Source organism: Drosophila nasuta, chromosome X (genome assembly GCF_023558535.2).
Source record: "Drosophila nasuta strain 15112-1781.00 chromosome X, ASM2355853v1, whole genome shotgun sequence".
NCBI lineage: Eukaryota > Metazoa > Arthropoda > Insecta > Diptera > Drosophilidae > Drosophila > Drosophila nasuta.
Window position 1 is genome coordinate 5,846,509 of NC_083459.1, and position 23,606 is coordinate 5,870,114.

At 37.8% G+C, this 23,606-nt stretch overlaps 1 protein-coding gene across 1 annotated transcript in view; it reads left to right on the forward strand.

The window, feature by feature from the left end:
- LOC132797248 (midnolin homolog) overlaps window positions 1–21,871 on the forward strand; it is a 45,320-nt gene extending 23,449 nt beyond the window's left edge. Inside the window, exons 3-4 of the mRNA XM_060808876.1 lie at window positions 14,056–16,128; window positions 17,943–21,871. Of these exons, the coding sequence (XP_060664859.1) occupies window positions 14,056–16,128; window positions 17,943–18,743 (2,874 nt within the window). The 3' untranslated portion in view covers window positions 18,744–21,871. The remainder of the gene's footprint in view (window positions 1–14,055; window positions 16,129–17,942) is intronic.
- Window positions 21,872–23,606: the final 1,735 nt, after the last annotated feature.

The window sequence follows — 23,606 nt, forward strand, 5'->3', positions numbered from 1 at the left end:
AGAACTGTTTATTGCTGTGCTGTGCTGTGCTGTTGTGTTGTGTAATGTGCAACACTATTATATGTATGTTGTATCTGCCACATTTTGTGGCAAACGTTGTTTGCATTTTCCATCGACTTTTGCTGCTGTTGCTGTTGCTATTGCCATTGGCCTCTTTCCCATTTTGCCGTTCTTTTTAGCGCTTTGTGCTCCACTTTTGGTTGCCGCGCACCGTTTTCATTTACCGTTGTGTGTGTGTGTGTGTGTGGCAGCTAGCAACATTGCAACATGTGCCCCGCAACAAACTGGATGATGATGATGAAGCGGCGTTAGAGATGCGCAACAAGTTGCCACGCCCCGCATTGTTCATTTGCTATTAGCCACATTATCTGTTGACACAATTTGTTGTTGCTGTTGTTGCCACCTCTGTCTCTGTCTCTGTCTTTCTGAGTTTTATCAATATTTGCCCCATATCTCATGATCTGTTTCGTTTTATTTTTTGCTGTCTATTTCTTCGAGACATGTTTTGTCTTCTCTGTTTTTTTCTTGTCTCTGTTATTTCTACTCTTTCTTATTGTTTTTTTTTCTACACTTTTTTTTTGCTGTCGTTTTTCAACTGTTTTTTTGTTAAACATTTATGCTTCATGTGTCGCGTTGACAGTTTTCTTGTGAATCTGAAATTGGTTCAACGTGCCGTCTCATGAGAGTCTAGACACAACACAACACAACACAATACAAGTGAGGGACACTTGTTGCGAAATGATTCGTCAAGCAATTTGACTTTGCTCCAAATATGATCATTGATAGGATCAGCACTTTGATCGAGCGTCTTTTCTGCATTTCAATTTCGTTGCGTTGAGCTTCGAGTCAAAAATGTGCTTAACAACAAAAATAAATTGTTTTTATTTATATTTGGGTATAAATATATCTTTGACAAATATACTAAATGGGCTACACAAAATACCAAAGTTAGTAACTTTAAAAATATTTGTAAACAACTTCATAATTTTTGCACAAACATACTAATTTTGCTACAGAAATACTAAGAATAATCTCACAAATTTACTAAATTTGCTACAAAAATACCAAAATCAGCAAATTCTAGAAAATGTATATCAATACACAATATACACAAATATACCGAATATACTACAAGCAATATTTTAATAATACTAAATAACTTCTGATATATTTCACAAATATACTAAATATACTACATACTATACAAAAAAAGCAGTCAGCAAATTTAAGAATATTAAGAAACTTCTTGATTCTTGCAAAAATATACTAATTTGTCCTCGAAACAAATACCAACTTGATAAATACTCAAAAACTTTTGAACGTTTTCACAAATATACTAAATTTGGTTAAAAAAATGCTAAAGTCAGAAACTAAGAATTCTACAAAAAAAAACTTCAGAACTTTTTCACAAATATACTAAACTGACTAAATAACAAAAAAATATAAAAGTCAGCCGCTTGATAAATACTAAATAATCTTCCGAACTCAAATACCAAAATCAGCAACTTAATGAATAATAAACAAAAAACTTTTGAACTCTTTCACAAATATACTAAATTAACTCCAAAGTCAGCAACTTTATAAATACTAAAAAAAAAACTGCTGAAAGACAATAAATTTAGTAGAATTTTTGTTTAAAGTTCAGTTGAGAGCAATAAATTTACGCAAAAGTTGTTGGGGAATTGGAATTTTTTTTTTTGCTGAACATGTTGAAAAATGTGTGTTTGGTGTTTTGCGTTCGCGTTTCGAAAAGCTGTTCCAATTCCAAACGTTCCACATGCTCGTATACAAGTTTGGCAGCTCCAGTTGCAACTGTGTGTGGCATGTTTTGCCTGTTTTTGCGATGCAGCAACAATGTTGCCGCCTCTCTCTCTCACGCTCCCTCTCTCGTTTTCTCTCTCTCTCGCGTTCAGTTTTAGGTGTGTGTTGCTTGGTTGTATAAAATTTCATGCAATTTTCGTGAGGCGAACAAAGAAATATTTTGGCGTGCACGAAAATCCATAAAAACAACGCAAAGCAAAGAAGAACAGCAACAACAACAACGACAACAATGTGCAGTAATAATTATTATTATTGTTTTTATTTGGTTCAAACGTTTTTCGTCTTTATTTGCATTTGGCTTCTGGCTGCTGTTCGAATCACCAAACAAAAGCTTTTTTGTTGTCACAACAATAACAACAACAACAAGAACAGTAATACCAATAACATTAACAGCAACAACAAGAACAACAACCATGACAACAACAACTCACTCAATTGCCGTTAAATGTGCTGTGCCCCTGACAAAAATGTTAAAATAACAATTTGCAAATTTGCGTTGATAAAACAAAACAACGACAACGACAACGAACAACTACGAAACAATTCTCTTTGTATTCTCCACAAAGATTAGCGCAAGAATCTTTAGAATTCGGGTTTGCTTGCTGTCCTATATTTCCAGCACTTGACTATATCTCACTATATCTTTATCTTGCAGGTAGTTAACATCCAACTTTGTTTCTGAAATTGTATTCATAGGTTTTGCTTTATTCTTTATTTTCTTGATTATTCAGCTGGGTTAGTTTCAAATGTCTTCTAGCTTAATTTTGTCATTTCGATTAGTTTTGGAATACATTTTCATTTACTCTTCATTACCTTTCCTTACATTACCAGCACTGTCTATATCTTTGTCTTGCTTCTAACTTGATTTCTGAATTTAGATTCGTAGACTTTTCTTTATTTTTTATTTTTATTATTATTCAGCTAGCTTAGTTTTTAATCCATTGTATCATAATTCTTCATTTAAGCTTTCGATTAACTTTGGAATACATTTTTATTACCTATTCATTACCCTTCATTACGTTTCCGTCTGTCTATGTCTTCGTTTTAACTTGATTTCTGAATTTAGATTTATAGATTTATCTTTATTGTGAGTATTATTCAGTTGGGTTAGTTTTTAATGCCTTGTAGCATAATTGTTTACTTATGATTTCGATTTCCTTTTCAATATCTTTTCATTACATCTTCATTAAATTTCCAACACTGACTTTATCTTTGTCTTGCTTTTACTTTGTTTTCTGAATTTAAGGGGTTTCTTTATGCAATACCTTTCATTACAGTTTCCTTTGCTTTTACTTTAAGCTTTTTAACACCATTTCAATAGGAATTTCCTTAGTTTTCCTTTGACTGGGTTCTTCTTACCATAAATTATAGTGAAGAGCTATTGCTATTCATTCTACATCTTTCCTACTCTTAACCTTAAGCGATTTCTTTATTGAACTACGATCAATATCTTAGATAGTAACTGGTTCAATTTTCATGCATTATTTTTTTTAATTCCTGCGAAAATTCAGCTTAAACTTCATCTCCTAATTTCCTAAATGATGTTCACCTGCATTTTTCTCTATCTGTTACTATTAAGCATCTCTTTGTCTTTGTCTCCTCATTAATCATTAAATGCAAAAAAAAATGAGAGACTCAACAAAAAAATACGTAAACGAGATGCATACACACATTTGCACAAATGTTTAAATAGCCAATTAACAATTTGCGTCTTTTGTGCAATATGTAAAAATTTGAAAACAATTACCAAGAATTTTGTGTATATAAAATATGCGATACACAAAATACTCTGCTGCAAAGCAGGAGATCAGAAAATATTATGAGTTAAGGTTGTCATTCGATATGTAGAGTATTGAACAATTAAATAATTGAATAATGCATCAGAGAGTGGGGGGAGAAGAAGAAGAATGAGAAGGAGAGTTCAATGTCAGGTGCCAATTGCCAATGTTGCAGAAAGGTGAGAAGTCGACAGGAATTTTGTTGATTATTTTGTTACACACATTTATGTCGTGTGTTCTGTGGTAATAAAAATATAAGGAATAAAATTGTATTGTAAAAGAAAATACTTTACTTTAACAAATTATTATATGATATATTTTTGACTTTATTTTAGCATATTATTATAAGATATTATATTCGTTTTGTTGACTGTCAGAATCCGATCGCTTTATTCATTGTGTTTTTTGGGTGTGGAGAGAACTTTTTTGCTGCTCTTCTTTTCGCTTCTCATTACGTTTACCTGTGCGTTGTCCTAATGTGAACATTCACTTTTTGTTTTGTTGTATGATGATCATCATCTGTGATCGTTGATCTGTTCTGATCTGAGTTGTGTTCTCTCTGTTTCGATTTGACTGTTTCGAGTGGGGTTGAAGTGCGACTGCTGCTGAGTCACTTTGTAATTTTTTTTGGGGCTGTCATGTTGTTGCTCCTAATTAGCGCCATGTTGCGGCTACTCCAATAAGGAATGAAATGATTTCGGTAGCTGCCGCCTGCTTGCAAAAATTGGACAGGTGCCGATTCCATCGTTCCGCTCTCGGTTTTCCACCGACTGAAATGTGTGTTAACAACTGACAGGTTGACAACTTGACTTGATTTATTGACAAACTGAGTAATTACACACAACGACAACGATGACAAGGTGACCGCTGTGGGTCAGCATCATCATCATCATAAGCATCTCTGATCCCGCTCTCTCGCATTCTGACAGCTTTTGTGGTTATCGTTGCCTAAGCAAAAAGTAAAAGTGTTTATGACTCTTTTGTCTTATAAATACACAACACAACTTATACACTCGCAATCCACTTAATTCAATTCTATTCCATTTCATTTCATTCCATTTGCATACACACACACACACACACAAATATTCAATTTGTTTGCTGCGATATATATTTACATATTGTTCCAATTTTATCTCTCAAGATGCTCAGTCTCCGAGTCATTCTGCTTGTCAACTTAAATGTCGCCGACAACGACGACGACGATGACGATGACTGAGGCGGCGGCCAAAAAATGTCAAAAAATTGTTTCAGCCGCTATTAAAAATAATCATATTTTGTAGAGTTTATTGTGAATGCAGTCGAGACGCTTAAGCAAACACTTTGGCAACGCTCGACATGGCATTGTTGGCGAGATATTTGTCATATTGTGGTGGCATGTTTTGATGAGATGTGGGCGTGATATAGTAGACTTTTTTGATGACTAGATGACTAGTGTAGTGGTTGGGTGAGCAAAGAAACGAAATGGAATTGGAACGCGGAACGATTGGAATTGAAACTAGTGGAGTATTTACTACCAATGAATTTTCAACTGTTTCGGATAGTATCGAATGGAATGGAATGGTTGGGTGCGCAAAGAAACGAAATGGAATTGGAACAAGGTACAAATGGAATTGGAACCAATGGAGTATTTACTACTACCAATAAATTTCAAGTGTTTTGGATAGTATCGAATGGAATGGAACACTAGTGTAGTGGTTGGATGTGCAAAGAAACGAAGTGGAATTGGAACTAGTGGTGTAATTTTTATTACCAATGAATTTTCAACTGTTTCGGATAGTATCGAATGGAATGGAACACTATAGTGTAGTGGTTGGCTGTGCAACGAAACGAAATGGAATTGGAATACAGAACAATTGGAATTGGAACTAGTGGAATATTTTCTATTACCACTGTATTTTCAACTGTTTCTGTTAGTAACAAATTGAATGAAGCACTATTAATAGTAAGAATAACAGGTGAAACGTGTGGAATGAAACACCTGAAACAACAGGTGATTCAGCAAGTTCACTTGACCGCATGGAAATTTCGCACCCGCTGTGTGAACAACGTTTGCTTCTTCGTTCTTCGTTCTTTGTTTTGTCATCATCATTTCAATTTCAATTTCGTTTTGAATCTTGCATTTTGCATTTTATTTTTGGCATATTGTTGAAGTGCAATCAAGCAACAATCAAAGGGGGTGTGTGTTGTGTTGTCTTTAAATTGCTGGTGGCATGCACCATGACCGACTGAAGCAAGTGTTTTGTCTCTGTTTCGCTACCCCTTCGCCTCTGCTCTCTTTTTATGCACATTTATTATTTATGTGTTTTAAATGATGCGCTGGCATCGCTTGTCAAATTAATTACTTTTGCTTTTGCCTGTTGCCTGTTGCTGTTGCACTGTGCGTATGCGTAATTTATGCGTGTGTGGGAATACGCATAGATTTATGCAAATTATATTTTTGTATCTCACAAAAGAAGAGAAGGAGTAAAAGGAAAACAACGACAAAAGCAGCTGCTGCTGAGACAAAGGGCAAATTTTTGACAATGATCAGCACACAAGCAATGATGATGATAATAATAATAATAATTATGACAATGATGAGAGCGCGCTGCAGAAGGAAAGTGATGACGATGCTCCAGAGAGACAGAGATGGAGAGAGAAAGAGATACAACTGCAGACAAAGCAGCAAGCAGCAACAACCAAGCAGTCAACAGTCGACGAACGGCACTCATAAAAAGCCAAAAAACCAACGCAGTGGCAACAGCAACAACGACGACGACGACGACGACGACGTCGGTCGTAGGTGTGGCCAATCGAATTTATGTGTCCTTTGTATGTTGGCCAAAAAGCGCAACAACACATTTCAGCAGAAAATACTATAAAAACACACAATATTGGCATATGAAGAAAGCGCCAAGGAAGTCCGCTTTATAACCAATACAAAAAAAAAAACGCTATTCAAGACAAGAGATCCAAAACAGGTTAATGGCCAAGCTAGTTCTTTGTTGCAAAATACCCTAGAGGCGACAGCGACAACTGATGAGCAGTCGATGACAATATTGACATCAACAACAGATTCTTTTCAGCTATAGATATAAAATGGATTAACTGCTTGAAATTCTCAACATTTCAGCAAAAATCGTGAAATAGAAATACATAAATGTTAAGGCTACTGAGACAGCGAAAATTAAAATCCCTATGTTAGAAAACCAATTTAGATTTCAAGAACATTTAATAAGAAGAACAAAATCTTGAAATTCTACAAATTGCAGCAAAAATCGTGAAATAGAAATAGATAAATGTTACTACTCAGGAAAAAACAAGTTCTAAAGTCAAGATTTTGATCTTAGTGAAAATTAGAATCCTAATGTTCAAAATCACAGCTTGATCTCAAGAACATTTAACGTAAACCCCAAGTTCTTTTTAATAAGAAGAAAAAAAATCCTGAAATTCTTAAAATTTAAAAAAAAAATCGTGTTAAGACTACACAACAAAAAAAATGAAGTTTTAAAATCAAGACTTTTGGTCTGAAAAGTTCGTCAAGAACCTAAAAATCCTAATGTTAGAAAACACATATTGATTTCAAGAAACATTTAATATAACCACCAAATTCTTATTAATAGGAAAAAAGAAATCTTATAGTTTATAAGCCAAAAATCTTATTAGAAGATCACAAATATATTATATTATATTATATATATTATATTATATTAGATTGTTTTTTTTTTGTATACTACTTATTTATTATGTTGTAGTTTTTGATTGAGCATTCAGTTTTATGTTGATCACTTTTCTTACGAATTATTTATCATCGATTCGAGAAGCATTTGAACTCGGGATCTCCTTTCTTAGAGTACAATTGAGAACGACTAACTGAGCTATGAAAACACTCAAATCTTGATATCTTTCAACAGATTACAGAATTTTTCAAACCTAAAATTTAGAATTTTTGGTTTTATTTTAGCGTTTCTTAAACTAATGTACTGAGTTTTATGAAATTGTTTTCAGACCACTTCAAGAAACAAATTCTCAAAAAAAAGAAAAACAAAATTTCTAGATTCAAGATTTCAAGAACTCAATTTTTAAGACGAATATTCTTGATCTTGGAATTTTGTCTTTTTTTTCCAGTGCAGGTTGTAGGGTATATTCTTGTTGCAGCTACCTGAGCGGAATTCTTTATGTGTGAATTGATGCTTATCGGCGAAATATGACAAATTGACAGGTTGACAACTTGATGTCTTGATGACTTTTGTCAGCTTGACGCTTGCTGAATTGCGCAATACGTTTACGTTATCAATGCTTGAGGTGGCCACACACAAACACTCAGCATCTGAACATCATCATCATCAACATCACGACAAGAACAACTTGCTCTCTCGCTCACACTTGACTGTCTCTCTCTCTCGCTCTCTCAGTCTCTCGGTCTCTTCGTTGTCAACAAAGTTAACTACTTGATGAAGATGATGGCATGCGCCGCAACGGAAACGCAACGTTCCAACAATTTCCGTGAATCCGGTTTATCACTGCAGCTTACTTCACTTTATACTCATAGAATGGAATGGAATGGAATAGAGTGTGGGGGTTTACTCGATAGAGGTTGACTGCGTCTACTATATAGAGTGTAAAGGGAAATAAAACACGTTTCTTTTTATAGCATTCGTGTGTGAAATAGCATGAGAAATACTTTGAGACTTCCATTGATAATTATTATGACGGGGTTGCTTTGGGAGTTGCTTTACTAGATAACTAACTGCAACTTTAGATTTCTGCAATACTTTGTCATTTATGAATGGAAATTGCTTTGGCTTAACTAATCTTAACTAAACACGCGCATTTCGACACTTATATTATGTTAAATAACTGGGAATTCTATACGAGATATTTTTTAGCGCATGACTCATAAAATACTTGACATCAACTGATTATATTTATTACGCTTTATCTGCAAGAACTTTCTTCACTTGAAGGTAGCACAAGAAATTCTTTACAATATCGATGATGATAACATTATTGGTGTTGGAACTTTGAAATCTATTTTTGCAATCTATTTGCATACCTCTTTTACTTTTTTTGTTCATTGGCTAAGTGTTGTCGAATACACACTTTCAAACGAAATGAATCAGCAATCTATAACTTCACTTTATATATATTTGTTTATGATTAGTCGTTGTATCTTTTTCGCTTGAATTCGAATGTGACAAAGTCACTTGTGTTTGGCTTGTGCCTTTTACAAATTGCTATTATTAGTTTTATTTTTTTCAGTTTAATTGCTCTTGGCATGAGTAACAGAATTGAATATGGAATTTTGAGCACTTTTTGTATTGCTAATGAAATCATAAAATACATTATTCTGATTAGAAATCAGAATCATATAAAAGAATTCTTTTTACAAAAGTTAGAGTCCAACTTATTAATATAAATTATAATTTGAAATAGAAATGAAAAAACATTTTCAGTTAACTTAATTGCATAATTTCTTGATTATATTCTAGCTTTTGTTTTGTTGCAAATTTGTATGATTTAACCTGAAGAGCATTTCTTATTCGGCTTTGCCAAATGCGCAGTTATTTCCAGTCTAGTTTCCTTTGTAAGTTACGTCGTACTTATGCACTTAAGTTCGATATAATGACACGGCGCTATTGTTTAAACTTTAAGCGAATCGCCAAGCAGGTTTTAGTTATTTTCGTACAAAAAAAAAAAACAAAATAATAATAATAAAAATAAGCAACAAAAAAATTCCCCTTCGACTGGAAATTCCGTTCAAGGGCTGCATTTTAATGCAAAACAGTTATCTAGCAAATTGCTGTGATTTTTTGTTTACTCTCCGTTGATAATGAGATGACTAAGTGATACGAAATGGAAGTGGAACATGACACACAGCCAAGCCAATTGCTTAGATTTAGAATTAACACTTGCTTTCTTGCAAGGAGACGAAATGGAAATTAAACGCAATGCAAATAAAATTTAAATAGAACAGAAACATATGAAATTGGTACGAAATGAAAATGAAACATAAATAGACTTAGAATTGATATACTTTATTTAGACTCTCAGCTTGAAACAAAATGGGAATGAAATGGGATGCAAATAGAATTGAACATGAAACTGGTACGAAATGGAAGTGAAACATGAAAAGATTTAGATTTGATATACTTTATTTGGACTCGCAGCCTGAAACAAAATGGGAATGAAATGGGATGCAAATAGAATTGAACATGAAACTGGTACGAAATGGAAGTGAAACATGATAGTATTTAGATTTGATATACTTTATTTGGACTCGCAGTCTGAAACAAAATGGGAATGAAATGGGATGCAAATAGAACTGAACATGAAAAACAGAAACAAAAGAAACTGGTACGAAATGGAAGTGAAACATGAAACACAGCTAAGCCAATAGACTTAGAATTGATATTTGATGGAATTTGAAACGGGATTATAATAAAATTGAACAAAAAGATGTGCAGCTGAAACCTGCTAGCACAAAAGCTATAAACCGATGCATTGAGCTGCGTGAAACACTTGGAAATGAAACAGCTGTAAATAGCGTTTTTTCCCCCCTCACATGCAACAAGAGACAACCGCTTGCCGCATGCGGCACATGCCGCGCATGTTGCAATTGCAATTATAATTTATAATTACAATCATTTCTACGACACCAAGCCAATTGACTGACTGACTTGACTTGACTTGACTTGGCTGAGTGGAAAGCCAACACAAGCCGCCAAGCCAAAGCCAAGTAGTAAACCGGTTACGCATTCGAGCACACATTACCGGCAGGCCAGTGCTGCTCAAACTGTGGCTGGCATGTTTGAGCAAGTGCAAAGCTAACGGCAGTCCACCACAAAAGCAACAGAGAGAGAGAGAGATACAGCAGCGACGCCAGCAGCGGCAGCGACGTCGCTGCTTAGATAACGAAGGCAAACAAAACACTGCGACTGACGATCGATGGCGCCAGCTGCCTTCTTCTTTGTTGTGCTTGCCCCTTTTTTCGCTGTTGTTGTTCTTGTTGTTGTTGTTTTTGCACTATAAAGTGCCAACTAATAAGTTAAAGAGTGGGTGGCTCGCTAGCCTAAAAGGGGTGGGGAGGGGAACTGAGAGTATTGTTATCAGTTTTGTGGTACCAATTCAATTTGCTCAACACAACTGACGACGACGATCGCAACAAAACGTTAGTTGTTGTGCACTGACTTGAAGTGTGTGCTGTGTGTGTGTGTTAGCTTCAAAACTGTTTAAAAGCTACGCAATAAAAAATAATATTTTCATGGTCAACACACGCACACACATATACACACATTCATATGCACATTGGGCACACACTTTTGTCGTGCTTTGTTATATGATTTTTCGTTTCGTGAAGTGGCGCCGCCTTTGTAAAGCGAACGCACTACTTAAACTACTTGCAGTGGTTCCACAACTGTGCTTCAAACTGTGACAACAATTTGAATATGCATTAAAATTGTCTTTGTGTGTGTGTAAATCTACTAATGCAATTATTTATGAAATGCCGTTTTGCATAAATCGTTTATAGTGAAAAAATACAAAACAATTGCAATTATCACTGTTTGTGAAATCATTAAATTAGCTGCAATTAATGTCAAACTGTCGCTGGAGAGTTTCTTATAGATACGAATAATATATGCAACTATGTAGGTAGGTAGTAATATCTGGTATCTGATTACGCTAACGTATCTAATCTTTTGTCTCCAACACCACTATTCAACATCATGGATAATTATCATATGAAAACATGCTGTTCATGAATCACAGCCTTAACCTTAACAGCGATATTGTGACCTTTTTGACTAGCAGTCTATAATGCATATATCGAGGGGAGAGAGAGAGAGAGCAAAGATATGTAGAAAAGAGTGTAGAGCAATTATAAATAAAGAGCTGATTATATAAGAGTAAAGTTTGAGATGATATCTCAGCTTGTTTTGTCGATAAGGAAACACATCTCAAGATGCTTTGAAGAACTAAAATGAAGTGTAGACGAATTAGTTTAGAAGAGAAGAATAAATGAAAGAAAGAAAGAAAGAGAGAGCGTGACATTGCGGTTTCGCACTTTGTTAGCAATAAGTTTAGCAGTTATTGTTGTTGTTGCTGTTCTGCTTCTTCTTCACCATCGCAACAGTTTGCAGTTGTTGCTATTGTAAACGCGTAACGAGCTCAGTGGGACGCGCAGCGGCTTTTCCGTTGTAAACCGGTGTCGGTGCGAGCGAGACAACACGCGTGTTTAGTTGGAGGTGAAGGAGAGAGGGAGAGAGAGCTGAAGAAATGCTGTTAGCAACTAACAAAATTGAGATGGTGTGTAGAGAGAAGAGTAGAAGGTGAGAAGGTGAGAAGGAAGCGAAGCGAGAGACGATAGAGTAGCAGATGATCAAGTGGCGAGAGAGAGACAGAGAGATGCAACTAAAGCCGAAAGCCAAACAATATTTTTTTGCACACAGCTAATAAATTACTGAATTGGCCGCCTTTGTTTTCATTTCTGTTATTGTTGTTGTTGTTGTTGAAGCAGCTGTTGTCATCGTTGTTGTTGCGTTTAAATTAAAAATTTTCGATTTCGACTCTGAAGTTGACGCAGTGTGGCATGACGTAATTTGCGTGCGCCGCTGGCGACAAATCGCAGCGACGTCAGTTGACCTTGGTACACTTAACAACAACAACAACAACAGCAACAACAATAACAACAAGACAGCAACAGCAACGCAGACAACATTGAAGACACAACACAACAAAGACGACAAGCAATAGGCCTCAGAGCCAAGTTAAATTAACAAAACAAGAAAACGAATTTGTTGCTAGGCAAAGAAAGAAAACGACGTCGACGACGACGACGGAGAAGAAGAAGAGTCGGGGCATGTTGCATAACGTTTGACACCGCCCGCCCCCCTCTCATCTCTCCTCACTCACCTCTGTCCCCAGCGGGCTCAAAGGGAAAGCGACACCTGCTGTCCCCCCGCCCTCTTTTGTTGTTGTGTTGCATAAACTCGCTGAAAAATTTGAAAAATATTATTGGGTCAGTGTGTCAGCGGGCAATAAAAATTAACACTTGCATGGCACTCAGGGGGGAAACGGGTGTAAGGAAGAGAGGGACAGAGAGAGAGAGAGAGAGAGAGAGTGCGGAAGAGGGAGCGAGGGAGAGCGATTGAGCAGTTGCGTCTTTGTGCGCGTCTTGCAATGAAAATGATTAATTAACCCAGACCTTTAAAATACAATTCGAGCTTCAGTGGCAGTTATTGTTTGCTTCCGATACCCTGTGTGTGTAATCGCAAAGGGGGTAGCACCACTTTATGCAAGTGTTTGTAACAGATTTTCGGAGACATCACTTCACTATTATGTTTTCTCCACTCTCTTCTTGATATCTTAAAAAAATTTTTTTTTTTTAGTTTATTTGCACTTTTGTCGCTCTATTAATCACTCTTCATTTTTAATTTTCTTTCGAGTACATCTCTCCAAATGCTTCTCTCCACTCTCTTCTCCGCACTATTTTCCCTTCATTGTTTTTCTTCATACTCTTTTCCCGATTTTCTCCTTTTCACATTCTACTTTTCTCTGCACATTCTCTGATCTTCACCATCTTCTCTACAATCCTTATCGACTCAAATCTCTCCACTTATCACACTCTACTATCTATAATATACCCTTTGTTGACGTCTCCACTCTCTTCTCTCCACTTTCTTCTCTACATTCTCTCCTCTCCACTTTCTTCTCTCCACTGTCTCCTCTCCTCTCCAAACCCTTCTCTTTACTCTTTATTATCCACACACTTTTCTCTACATTCTTCGCCCCACTCAACTTTCTTCTGTTCAATATCTGTAGCTTTAGTTTTCCCCCTTTTGTTGTCTCGTGTCTTGCTGACTATCTTTTATCTCTGTACATTGTTTTGGATAGTAATTGCATCTGACGTAATTTCCACATTGTTGCGGCTCTACTGCTGCTGCTGCTGCGCCACAGTAGCTGCTTTTTTATCACAACACAAAGGCGACGCATTGAATCACGTACCGACAACAAATCGCTGGGTTGGGCGTTGGGCGGGTTTTTTTTTTTGTTATTAGTTGTAGACTGGGTCGAGGGGGCTAGTGGGGTAGCTAGGGGGAGGGATTGTATCCGGGAAAAGTGCGCGGGGAAAACAGGGAATAAGCTGAGTAGGGAATGAACAAAGCAAACCTAAATAGTTGGGAAGATAGATGAAAGATGTCTGAAGCATAAGATGAGGTGACTTGTGGTAGCGAGAGAGGGAGAAATAGAATATGAATAATCTTAAACCATATTACAGATTATCCTATTACATTGATATCTTGCTCACTAGTAGTTCTCCTATTTAATAACATTCTTTTCTCTCTTAGAGGGTAGGAGAAAAAGTGAGAGAGCGAAAAAGAAGGGAGCTCTCTATTAACCTATAACATTGATCTCTTGTTAGTTATTAATTCCCCTATCTAACCGCATTCCTTTCTCTCTTATTCCTTCGCAGGCCCAGCGACCAGAGAACACGGTGATGCAAGCGTTGGAATCGCTCAACGATTCGCAGGTGAACGACTTCCTCAGCGGTAAGACGCCGCTCAATCTGAGCATGCGTCTCGGCGATCACATGATGCTCATCCAGCTGCAGTTGAGCACCGTGAATCCCGCCGGTGGCGGCACAGCTGCAGCTGCCACCGCTGCCCTGCCGCCGGCTGCCACAAGTGGCAACGCGTGCTCGAGCCTGACTAATGTCAGCGCCTCTTCCATCTCCTCCGCCTCTGCCTCCGCCGCCTCAGCGTCTGCTGTTGCGCCATCAGGCTCCCACATGCGCACACGCTCCTCATCGAGTCATCGCGGATCGTCGTCGTCGTCGTCATCGTCGAGTGGATCATCGTTGCGTCTGGGCAACGGACATGTGCACAGCCAACAGCATCCGAGTTTGCAGCACAGTCACAGTCATCACCACCATCATCATCATCATCACCACAACGCCTCGGCTGTGGCCGCCGGCAGCTCTGGCAGCGCCACACGCAACAGCTCCAGCTCTAGCTCCTCCAACTCTTCTGGCTCCTCCAGTTCGAGTCGTAGCCATGGCCATGGACATGCCATCAAGAGCTCCGATCTGAGCTCGTTCCTCAGCAAACGCGACTACGAGAGCCTCCAAAACATTGTGAAGAGCATTGCGTTGACGCAGGCTCCCCGTGCCGCTGCTGCCGCAGCCGCTGCCGCCGCCGCAGCTGCAGCAGCTGCCAGCACAACAACAACAGCAGCCACAACAGCAACAGCAATGACAGCCGCAAGTGGGACACCTGCAGTTGGTGGCGTTAAATCACTGTTGGAGCAGTCCCCAATCAAATCGCTCTCGAATCTCGTATCGAGTCCCATCAAAACGACGGCCATCAAGAACTTGCACATGGGCACAGCAACAGCAGCAGCAGCAAATGGGTCAACAGCAGCAGCAGCAACAACAACATCGACAGCTAGTTCCTCCACAGCTGCCGCAGCAGCAGCGCCAACAAACCACAGCAACAGTTGCAACAGCAGCGGTGGCAGCTGCCAACAGGATCCGATTGCGGCCAAGCTTACCTCATGCCTCTGCAAGCGACTGCTCAACTCGACGCCAGCGACAACATCAGCAACAGCCACATCAACGCCACCAACATCAAGCAACACTGTGGCGCCACTCGCCAATAACTCGGGCGTCTTGACGCGCGCCTCGAACTTGTCGTCGTCGTCGTCGTCGATGGGGAGCAGCTCGCTGCACAAGACGGTCAACAACCCGATCACGGTGACACGCTCGAAGCATCGCCATCATCACCACCATCATCATCATCACCATCACTATCATCATGCAGCTGCTGCTGCTGCAGCCGCTGCCGCCGCTGCAGCTGCTGCTCGGAAGCCACAAGAGTTGACATCAGTCGCCACCACTTCCACCTCAAACACAAGCAGCTCCTCCGCAACGTCAACGTCTTCATCCTCCTCGTCGTCGTCGTCGGAACTGGATGATGCCGGTTCTCTGGCTGTCTCCGATACACGCACGCTGGCCGAAGCGTCACGCAATTTAACGCAAACGTTGCGCAAACTCTCCAAGGAGGTATTCACCAACAAGATCGATTTATCCGGCGGCGGCAGCGTCGGTGTTGGTGCCGGCAACGCTGGCAGCGTTGGCTCTAGCTCGGGTGGCGACGATGCGCCCCGCAAGAGCAGCTCTGGCGCCGTGATTGAGTCGATGAAGAACCACGGCAAGGGCATCTATTCGGGCACCTTCTCGGGCACTCTGAATCCCGCGTTGCAGGATCGCTTTGGACGTCCCAAGCGCGACATTTCCACGGTCATTCACATACTCAACGATCTGTTGAGTGCCACACCGCAATACAGTCGCGGTGCACGCATCAGCTTCGAGGCGCCGGGTTCGTCGAGCAGCGGCAGCAGCAGCAGTAGCAACAGCGTCTCCAACTCGTCGAGCAGCTCTGCGAATTCCTCGACGAACAGCAGCAGAAATGGCCTCGCTGCCTTGGCAGCGGGCGCATCGTCAGCTGCAGCTGCTGGTGGCATGCATCACACATCACGCAACAAGCTGGTAAGTTTAACAATTGCAATCCCAAATCGAGGGGCCAAGTTATTAGAAAAAAGATCGTTGCTAGCTACCCATTTTTCTTACTCTTCCCGCTTTTGCTATTGTTTCTATTATATGTTCTCTAATTTTTCCATGTTTCTTGCTATACTTCTTTTCTTGCTTCCAGTCTTCCGTTCTTCTATGTTTTAAGTTTTCCTGCCTTCTTACTTGCTGACTTGCGTTCTTAGTACTTTTCGCCTAGTTTAATTGCCATAGTGTCTTACTTGTTCAGTACATTAGTACTTTACTACCTTCCTTGCTACCTTAGCATCTTGGTACCTTACTGCACTACTACCTCACTACTTTAGTATTTTACTTACTAATTTAGTACTTTGCTACCCTATCACTTTTCTACCTTACTACCTTAATACTCAACTACTTACTACTTTACTACCGCACTGTCTTACTGCTTTGGTATCTTCCTACCTTACTACTTTCTTACCTCACTACCTTAGTACCTGAACACCCTTCTACTCATAGTAGTATACTTAGTACTTTAGTACTACACTGCCATAGTACCTTACGGCATTAGTGCCTTACTACACTATTATCTCACTACCTTAGTATTTCACACTCTGACTACCTTAGTACCTTTCTGCTTTAGGTACCCTACCCTTATTAGTACCTCACAATTTTACTACCTTAGTAACTTACTACATTACTACCTTGCTTCCCACCTTACTTCCTTACTACCTTACTTCCTTACCACTTTAGTATCTTACTATCTTACTACTTTCTAACCTCAATTCCTTAATATCTTACTACAGTACTTAGTACCTTAGTATCCTTATACTTACTACTCTAGTACCTCACTACCATTAGAACCTTACGACCTTAGTACTTTACTACTACCTTAGTACTTCACTATCTTTCTACCTTTATACAGAAATGTATTACCGCCTTACTACTTACTTACTACCTTACTACCTTACTACGTAGGACCTTAGTTCCTTAGTACCTTAGCCTTTTGGCTCCTTAGTACCTTTCTACCATACTACCACGCTACCTAACCACCTACTACCTTAATATCACAGTACTTTACTGTCTTTCTGGGTAGTACCTTAGTTCCTTAGAAAATGAGTACCTTAGTCTCTTAGTACCTCACTACCTTACTACCTCACTGCCTCACTACCTCACTACCTTACTACGTAGTACCTTAGATCCTTAGTACCTTAGTTCCTTAGTACCTTAGTTCTTTAGTACTTTAGTCTCTTGGTCCCTTAGTACCTTTCTACCTTACTACCATACTACCACCTACTACCTTACTACCACAGTACTTTACTATCTTTCTGGGTAGTACCTTAGTTCCTTAGTACATTAGTACCTTAGTCTCTTAGTACCTCACTACCTTACTACCTCACTGCATCACTATCTTACTACGTAGTACCTTAGATTCTTAGTACCTTAGTACATTAGTAACTTAGCCTCTTAGTACCCTAGAACCTTACTACCATAATACCTTGTTACCTTACCCCTTACTACCTTAGTTCCTTACTACATTTTGCTTAAGGAACACCTTTCTCCTTTGACGTGTCGTTTACCTCACTCCAACTTCATCTTGCTCCCCATTTACATATTGCATGTTTCTACTTTTGAGGATCTCTTTTGTCTTGCTTAATTGTTGCCATACTTTTAACAGATTTCCTTTCCTAATACCTTCTCACCTTGATCCTACTTCAGGTGTTTCTTCCCCGTTTGTTTGTTACTCAAGTTGCTCTTTAAGACTCTCTTTCACACACACATCTCTTTTCTTTCTCTCTCTCTCTCTGTCGCTGCAGTACTCGAGCAAGCACCACAACTGTGCCAAGTGCAACAGTCGCGCCCAGCAGCAGCAGCAACAACAACAGGCAGCGGCAGCAGCAGCATTGTCCGCCGCTGGCGGAGGAAGCTGCGTCTACGGTGAATGCAACGGACACTACACGCAAACAGCTAGCAATGGAAAGGGGGCGACGGCAGCGACAGCATCCAAGTGCTGCACAGATGCAAGCAACAATGCCAGCTCAACGCTGGCCACCAACAACGGTTGCATGTGCCGCTATCGCAGCAGCGATGGTAGCAACAACAGCAACAGCAGCAACAACGGTGGCGACATGTGCCAGAAGTGTGTGGCAGAGATGGCGAATCTGAAGACAAAGTCAAAGCTCGACCAGCTGCGTCTGGTCATGCAACAGCGTAAGCAGAAGCGTGAGGCACGCAAGCTCAAGAGCTCGCCATATGCAACGGCAGCAGCAGCAGCTGGCGATGCAACTGCGCCCGAGGCGGCAGCAACAGCTGCAACTGCAACTGCAGCAGCAGCGACGCCGCAATTCAATGCAGTCAGCGTCAAGGCAACAACAACGACGACGGCGACAAGCAGCAACAGCAGTAGCAGCAGCAGCAACAACTCTGCTGCAGCAGCAACTGCAACAGCAGCAGCAGCCGCAGCCACGGCAGCAGCAGCCACAACAGCAACAGCAACAACGACTGCAGCAGCAGCAACAGCGGCAGCCACAGCGACAGCAACCACAACAACAACCACCGCACCACCCAGCGAAGTGTCGCCCAACCACATTGTCGAGGAGGTCGATACAGCTGCCTAAGCGTCACGCCCCCCCTCCGCCCACTCATTTCTATCGACAGCATTTACTACAACAACAACAACAACAGCAACCACAACAACAAATCTGTTTATATATTTTGTATTTCTTCTAACAAATATTTTGTATGCGAATTGTTTGCTTCCACTTAACATGCAACTGCCACGCCCACAGTGTGCAACCCCCCATCCCTCCCTCCGCCCAGCATTGTTTGAAACAACAGCGTGGAGCTAAAGGAGAGATAAGTGAAGGATCGAAGGGGGTGCGGGGGAGAAAAAGAGAGACAGAGCGAGCGTGAGGTAGAAAGCGAGAACCGTTGAGCTGTTAAATTAATTTTAAGCAACAACAACAACAACAATAATTAACACAATTCACAACAATAATCAGCCGGCTAAGCTCTACCCCCTCCTCCTCCTCCTCCTTTCCCCTTTCCCCCACTGTGTGGTCAGATTATTTCATGTTTCTAAACTTAATTTAGTGAAATTGATTTTTTTTTAACTACTTATACTACTTATCATAATTATTATTATTATTATTATTGTACTTTCTTTGTTTTGTGGCAGCCACAACAAAATCGAGGCAGAGCCCCAAGATGGAATCAAGTGAAAACAAAAGAAAACAACAAAAAAAAAAAAAAAAAAAAAAAACAAAACAATGAAACAAAACAAATAATGCAAAAAATACTATAAATATTACATTATAAAAGAAAAGAAAACAAAAATATTTCTATGCAAAACTGCTAATTGCTAATTTTAAGCTGAACAAAATGAAAGAAGATGTAACCCAATACTATAATAGCATTATATATATATATAAATTAATGAATATTTTTTTTCGCATGTAATTTTTATGTAAGCCAAAAACCGGCGATGAAATTGAATATGAAAATATGATGAACAATTGAAAGAAGAAATCGAAGGAAAGAATTAAGATTGTAAGCAAGAAGAAAAGTTTAGCGAAGTAGAGTTTAAATTTAGACACACACACACATCCAACACACACACACACACACACACACATGCGCACTGGCGTCGATTGCATTGAAATTGAAATGGAAATTGAAATTGAATTGCAACCTTTAGCAGCTTTATGTTATGTTAACTCTTTTTTGAGCAGCGTTGCGCGCTGTTAACCTCTAATTTGCCTTAATAGAAAATCGTCGTCTCTTTTTATATACATATATTTGTTTTTGCCTAACGTTTTTTTTTTCTTATATATATACATATTTTATTTGTGGTCATTACACCTAATTACTACTACTTTAACTACTATTATTATTACTATTGATCGTAATTATTGTAATTGTAATTATAGTTGTAAAACATCCATCACCAACATTGTGTTTCTTTATTCATAATATTTGTAATAATTATTCTATATACAGAGTGTTTTTTTTTTTAATTTGTTTTAAGCCGTAATTAGGCTGAAATTCAACGCACTATTAAATTAATTCTAAGCTGCGAAAAGCGCTCGTATAAACATTTAATTCGTTCTCTTTGTGTTCTCACCCAAAATTTTTTTTTTTAAATAATCTAATGAATTAAGTATGAATATTTGTAATAACAACAACAACAACAACTAGAAACAACAAAATGCAATTAGTTCTTTAGTTAAAAGTTAACATTTTTATCATTACGATTATGTTGATTTAATTTGATTGCTTGCAATTATCTTGGTTTTGATTTCAATAAAAAAAAACACCAACAAATACTTAGTTAATGGTTTAGTTAAAAAAAAGCTGCATTTTTCATTTTTGTTTTCTTCTCGCCACTGTTAATGCACTGTTAAGGCGCTGTTAAGGCGCTGTTAACCGCACGATCGTCTGTGCAATAAACTACAACTAGAACAACAACAACATGAAATGTAAAGAAATGATATCTGTACGTGTTCTTATCTCTTTCGATTCGACTTTGTTGGTAATTATGTGCCAATTGCAAATACTTAGCATTGTAAAAAATATCTTAACACACACACACACACACTCGAATATACTCACGTAAGGCGACAACTTGACCAATTATTACAGCTCCGATAGTATGATCCATGGTCCTAGTTATTCTCATATACATACAATATACATACTATTATTATAGATTGTAAGTTAACAACAAAAACAAACAAACAACAAAAATCATGTGCAATTTATATAAAGTTATTATTTATTTTTCTTCGGGATTACGAACAAACAAAAAAAAACGAAAAACAAAAAACGATTAAGAAAATGTTACAAAAATACATTTAAGTTCCATAAGAAGACTATCGATAATCGATTCGATAAGATAGAGATGTGCAAAAGTATTGGCTATAGTTAGGCTGGGGCTGATTGATTCATTGATTGATTGATTGATTGCTTTTGGGTAAATGGTAATTGGATTGGCATTTTGTTTCCTCAATTGGGCGGTTTGTTTAAAAGAGGCGACAAGGACTCGGTTGGATAATTTCTCAGCATATCTGCGTGAATTTCTAACAAAGTACAAAAACAAACCACAAATGATATTTATATTATTATACGTACATACATATATACATATATATACTTACTACTATATAGTTCAAATATTTACACACTAAATTTCTCAATTTTTGCAAAACAAACAAACAAACAAAACAAAAAGAAAACCCTCTCCCAACACATATGCGCAACATTTGCTGAATACGAAATGAAAACAAATTGAAATTTACACTCGAAAAAAAAGGAAAAAGAAAAACCTAAAACAAACAAACGTATCGAAATTAATTATATTTAAATTAAATTAAATTGTTTGCATTTATTTTTAATAGTTGAAATTTATTAATGCCCAAAAACAAATTAAGTATATAACGAAGAACAATGCATATTTTTTGAATTGAGATATTTTGGAGTCTTTTTCGTTGAAATCGAAATCGCAATCGAAATCGATGTAAAGATTTGACAAATTTAAGTATACAAATTTAACAAAAACAAAAAAAAACTTGACAATTGACAAAACACTAAATTATTAGCGAAATTATTAGATGCCCTTGAACAAGCAACTTGGCCAAGCTACAAACAACAAATAAAAAAAACAACAACAAATAATATTGATGAAAATAAGAATTAGAATGTTGACTGTTTCGAATTTCACTTTCGCAACAGTTTCACCAAATTCTACGACACGAATATGTTTTTTTTTTATAATTGTGTGAAATAGATGAGATTGTGTATGTTGGAATAGTCACAGATAATATAATAATACACATACAATTTTTTCCAGTTTACCCACGAAATTTGCAAATTGTAAAAAAAGAAGAAATGGAAAATGGAAAATGAAAAATAATAAAATACTAAAATAATAATAGATTTAAGTGGGGTTCGCCAAGATTTGGGAACTTAGCAAAATTTTATGAGGCATATACATACATAATATAGTCGGAAATGGAAATGCATGCTCTATACATATATTCTGAATATGATATACACATAAATATACACACACACATACAAATTATCCACAGTGTAATCCCAAAACTGACAATGAAACGCATTCAGATCTATTAGCGACAATTGCAGCGATTTTTTGATTTGGTTGATTGAAAATTGATTGACGAGGCGAATATTTATAATTATAAATAAATATTGTTTAGAGCTAAGCGTATTTATGTAAGAACCGATAACAAAAAACACACAAGAGTATTTGATGCACTATCAGATACTTGAAATACATCATTGAAATAAAAAAAAAAAAAACACTCCAAACCTGGCGTGTTCTGAACTCTGCAAAAACATTTCGAAGCAATCGCCATCAAATGAAATCGAACAAAGAACATTTTGCAATAATATTCATGAAATTGTATTTTCAGTTCGAGCCCGAAAGCATGCAAGTTATGTTGGTGCAATGCTAGACAGCAGTCAGTGTAGGCACTTGATGCACAATCTATATTTCATGTAAAACACAAAACCGATGCCCCATAAACAAAAATCACATATATATATATATATACAACTCAATTAGCTGCATAATTTTATGAATATTCAACAAAATGAAAATATACATTTTTTGACGTAAACCAAAAAATGCCGAAAATGCATAGAATTTTGATTGTTGTGTGTAAAAAAAAAAACCCAAAATAAAATGGAAATAAAAAAGAAGATGACATAAATAATTGCCGAAATGAAAGAATGTCCTTCGGTTGCATGTAAAAACTAAAATGGCAAATGGCATTCAAAAAATAGTAGGCAAAACCCCAAAGAAAACAAACAATGCAAATAAAACTATTCATCAATAAACATTAATTCAAAACACAAAATACAATGGTCTTTTGTTGTCAACTTTTTCAGACTTGAAAGTATACTGCATTTTATTATTCCAAATACGTTCCACAAATTATATTTATGGGTGGCAGCTGAAAAGTATGTTATTTCATTCAATCATTCGACTGAGATATGCATCTTTAAGATAACCACCAATCAATGAAATTCAACTTTACAAACCGAACGCAATAATTCTTGAACAAAAGCTGAAAGAAATGGCCGAGTTAAAGCTTGTTTTTGTTAAAGGATCGGCAGGATCTGAGCGGATTTTGAAAAGACCTATATTTTTGTGCTCTCACATGTCCAAAATATCGTTGGACATTCAAGGATTTGCAGGATAAAACCAAAAAGAATTATCGAAAATTTTTGCAAGGGGGTACCATGCAAAAATTGCCAAAAATTCATATTTTCCGCAGTAACTCCGCCATTTCAAGGACGATTCGGATGTCCTTTGGCACAAAGGTAGCTCTATTCAATATAAGCTGATTGGTAAAAGTCCGAGGACGAAAATCCTTACAGGAGCCGAAATAAAAGGTCCTTTTTATATACAGAAAATAGTGTTTATCTCAGCCATATCCTGTCGGATCCTTGCAAAT